We start from the raw sequence: 2,966 nt of genomic DNA, 5'->3' as shown, positions 1-2,966 counted from the left end.
CCATCCTTAGGGAGGGAAATGAGTCAAGATAATGGTGATCATTAATTAAACTGTGACATTTTTCATTAAAATATTATATTACAGCAATAACTGTCTTTCATTAAAGTATCCTTTGTCAATCTCTCATAAGGACAAAAATACTCAGGGAATACAATTACTGGTACATGACAAAGAACATCTGAAAGTAATACTAAATACTGGACAATACATTAGCCACTTGTATGGAGAGACAGACTGACTAATGAGGAAGTGAAGGAGCATTGTGATGTGGATGTGGATGTGACAGAAAGTGTTAGGAGAAATACACTGAGCTGGTTTGGCCATGTGGAGAGGATCAACTGAGAGATTGACTAGAAGAGTGAATGTGGGTAAGGTGGAGGGGGGTAGAGAGAGGAGTAGACCAAGGATGAGATGGAGGGATGGAACAGAGAGGTATATGGGAGGGTATAAATTGGGGAGAGGGTGAAGTGACAAAATGGCAGGGGACAGGGAGACATGGAGGTAATTTGTTTGTGGCCACCCCTTACAGGATTTAAGGCATCTGGTTACAGAGATACTGTAGATAGATCACTTCCCCATTATACCTTTGATTTATGGTATTTTGCCAGGAAGAAGAAGAAGAGTGTAAAATATATTTTCTCCTTCTTCTTTCTTCTTGATTACCTAGGGTAAATTACCACTATGGACTTTATTCTGTTTCCGAAGGAAGGCAGGATGAAGAAGAAGAAGAAGAGGTACGTATTCTCCGAGTCTTCTATTTCTCCTGCAAAAGCAAAACTAGCCTCTTGTTGTTATTGTTTCATTGTTACTGGTTCTATAGATAAAGTTTGTTTTGTATTTGTGTGATATCACAGCTCTTGGAACTGTAAAGGTGCATATGTGTTTTGAATGCTCGAGAACTCCTTTGGAAGAATGAGCACTTTCGAGAAAGAAGCAACATCACTATTGTTATAATTATTATTATAGATGATGATGATTATTATTATTTTATCACTGTTGTTATTCTTCTTGTTACCACAACCTTGCTTACAACAGGGAACTGATCAAAAAGCTTGTTTGTGAATCTGGTTTAACTGGATCAGTAGAGACAATGGAATCATGGCATGCTTTTGAACTTAAACTATTCACCGCAGAAGTTACAGTATATGCTAGGTTCCCCATTCAGAAACTCACATGTTCTCAAAGACTCAGATCAGTGAGTGTAAACAATACACTAGGATACTGTCCTGCTGCCAGCTGGACACTGGTAATTTTATTTCGGTACCATAACTAACTATTGTTTTTATATATACATTTATCATCCTCATTATCACCAACATTCTCATCTCTACAGTTATCAACATAATCACCAACATTCTCATCTCTACAGTTATCAACATAATCACCATCATTCTTATCTATACAGTTATCAACATAATCACCATCATTAACCATACTCCTGACACCATGCTCTTTCCTGGGAGCCATGTGACAAGATGGTCCAAAGTGCATTTTAACATGACGAGTTATTGCACTCCTCGTTGCAAAGTGCTTATCACATCTGTCACACTTATACTTTTTTATTCCTGAATGAGTTAGTTCATGCCGGGTGAGATCACCTTTTCGGCTAAATAGTTTACCACATTCATCACACTTGGCTTTCTTTACTCCTAAGTGATTCTGAAGGTGCCTGGAAAGGGTGCCTTTATCAGCAAATAGTTTGCCACACTCATTACACTTGAACTTCTTCACTCCCGAATGGACCTGCAAGTGTCGGGTCAGGTGCTTTTTATGGCCAAACAATTTACCACATTCATCACACCTGAATTTCCTCTCTCCTGAATGAGTTTGTAAGTGCTGGGCTAAGGTGCGTTTCTGACCAAACAGCTTACCACATTGATCGCATTTGAACCTCCTCACCCCCGAATGGATCAGTAAATGTTTGGTGAGGTTTGATTTTTCTGTAAACTGTTTACCACATTCCTCACACTTGAAATTACGTACCCCTGAGTGTATTAGCAAGTGCTGATTAAGGTTTTTTTTATAAGTAAAGAATTTCCCACACTCAGCACACTGGAACTTCCACACTTCAGCTGCGAGTTGGCCTTTGTCTTGGATATTCTCGCTTTGTTCAATGCATACTTTCTCAATTAGGTCACAGTCAAAATTGGATACTTGCTCTGGCCCACCAACTTCCATTATCACACTCGTAACACTCTTAACCTCCATCACACTTCACTCCTTCAATCGGATGACATACTTTTTAATTTTATTCTTGCTGCTGTACAACCAGATGACACCACCATTCTCACCAAAAGAAAATCCCCTTGTACTGTAGTATTGGAATTATTGAAGGCTGTATCTAATCTTTCCAGCACCTTAAGATGAATAAAATGGATGTCACCAGATGCAAGGCGTTGATGTCCATTCTGCTCCACCTCACAGTTTGCCACTACCGTACAGTGATCACTGACCAACACTGTCGTGAGAAAAAAAAAAAATGTTTCCATTACTGGTGAAACGTATTTGTTGCAACACATTTGGATATCAGAACCATTCTATTTAAAGACATATCCATTTCATGTTTCTATTAACATAACCATTAATTCTGAGAAGGTCAAATAACAACTAATATTCAAAGTTCAGTCACTAGCTGTCTGACCAAGCTTCCTTCCTTGCCATACAGTTATTCACAACATTTTTTACACTGAGGAATGCATATTATTTATATTTTCTCTTGAATGATGTGCTCACTGGTTACAATCAGTTAAACCTCTAACAACAGCACAAGGTGTAATTTTTCTTCTCAATACTGATTTGTACATTACTGAGGGAGTAAGGTACATGAGGAAGGGGGGAGTGAGTTGGGGAAAGGGCAGTCAAATGGTGGGTGACAGAATGACTTAGCGGCGTTTTGTCTGTGGCCACCTTTTGCGGGATTAGGGCGTCGGGCTATAGATATATAAGTAGATAGACATAACTGAGGC

General features: G+C 39.0%; 1 protein-coding gene across 1 annotated transcript; it reads right to left on the bottom strand.

The window, feature by feature from the left end:
• Window positions 1-1,235: 1,235 nt before the first annotated feature.
• Window positions 1,236-2,187, bottom strand: LOC145390625 (uncharacterized). Its single transcript, XM_080265419.1, has one exon. The coding sequence runs from the start codon at window positions 2,176-2,178 to the stop codon at window positions 1,270-1,272; it is 909 nt and encodes a 302-aa protein (XP_080121545.1). The 5' UTR covers window positions 2,179-2,187; the 3' UTR covers window positions 1,236-1,269.
• Window positions 2,188-2,966: the final 779 nt, after the last annotated feature.

Source organism: Coenobita brevimanus, chromosome 15 (assembly GCF_032717465.1).
Source record: "Coenobita brevimanus isolate Jiangsu-jjx chromosome 15, ASM3271746v2, whole genome shotgun sequence".
NCBI lineage: Eukaryota > Metazoa > Arthropoda > Malacostraca > Decapoda > Coenobitidae > Coenobita > Coenobita brevimanus.
This window is presented reverse-complemented; position numbering and strand designations above follow the sequence as displayed.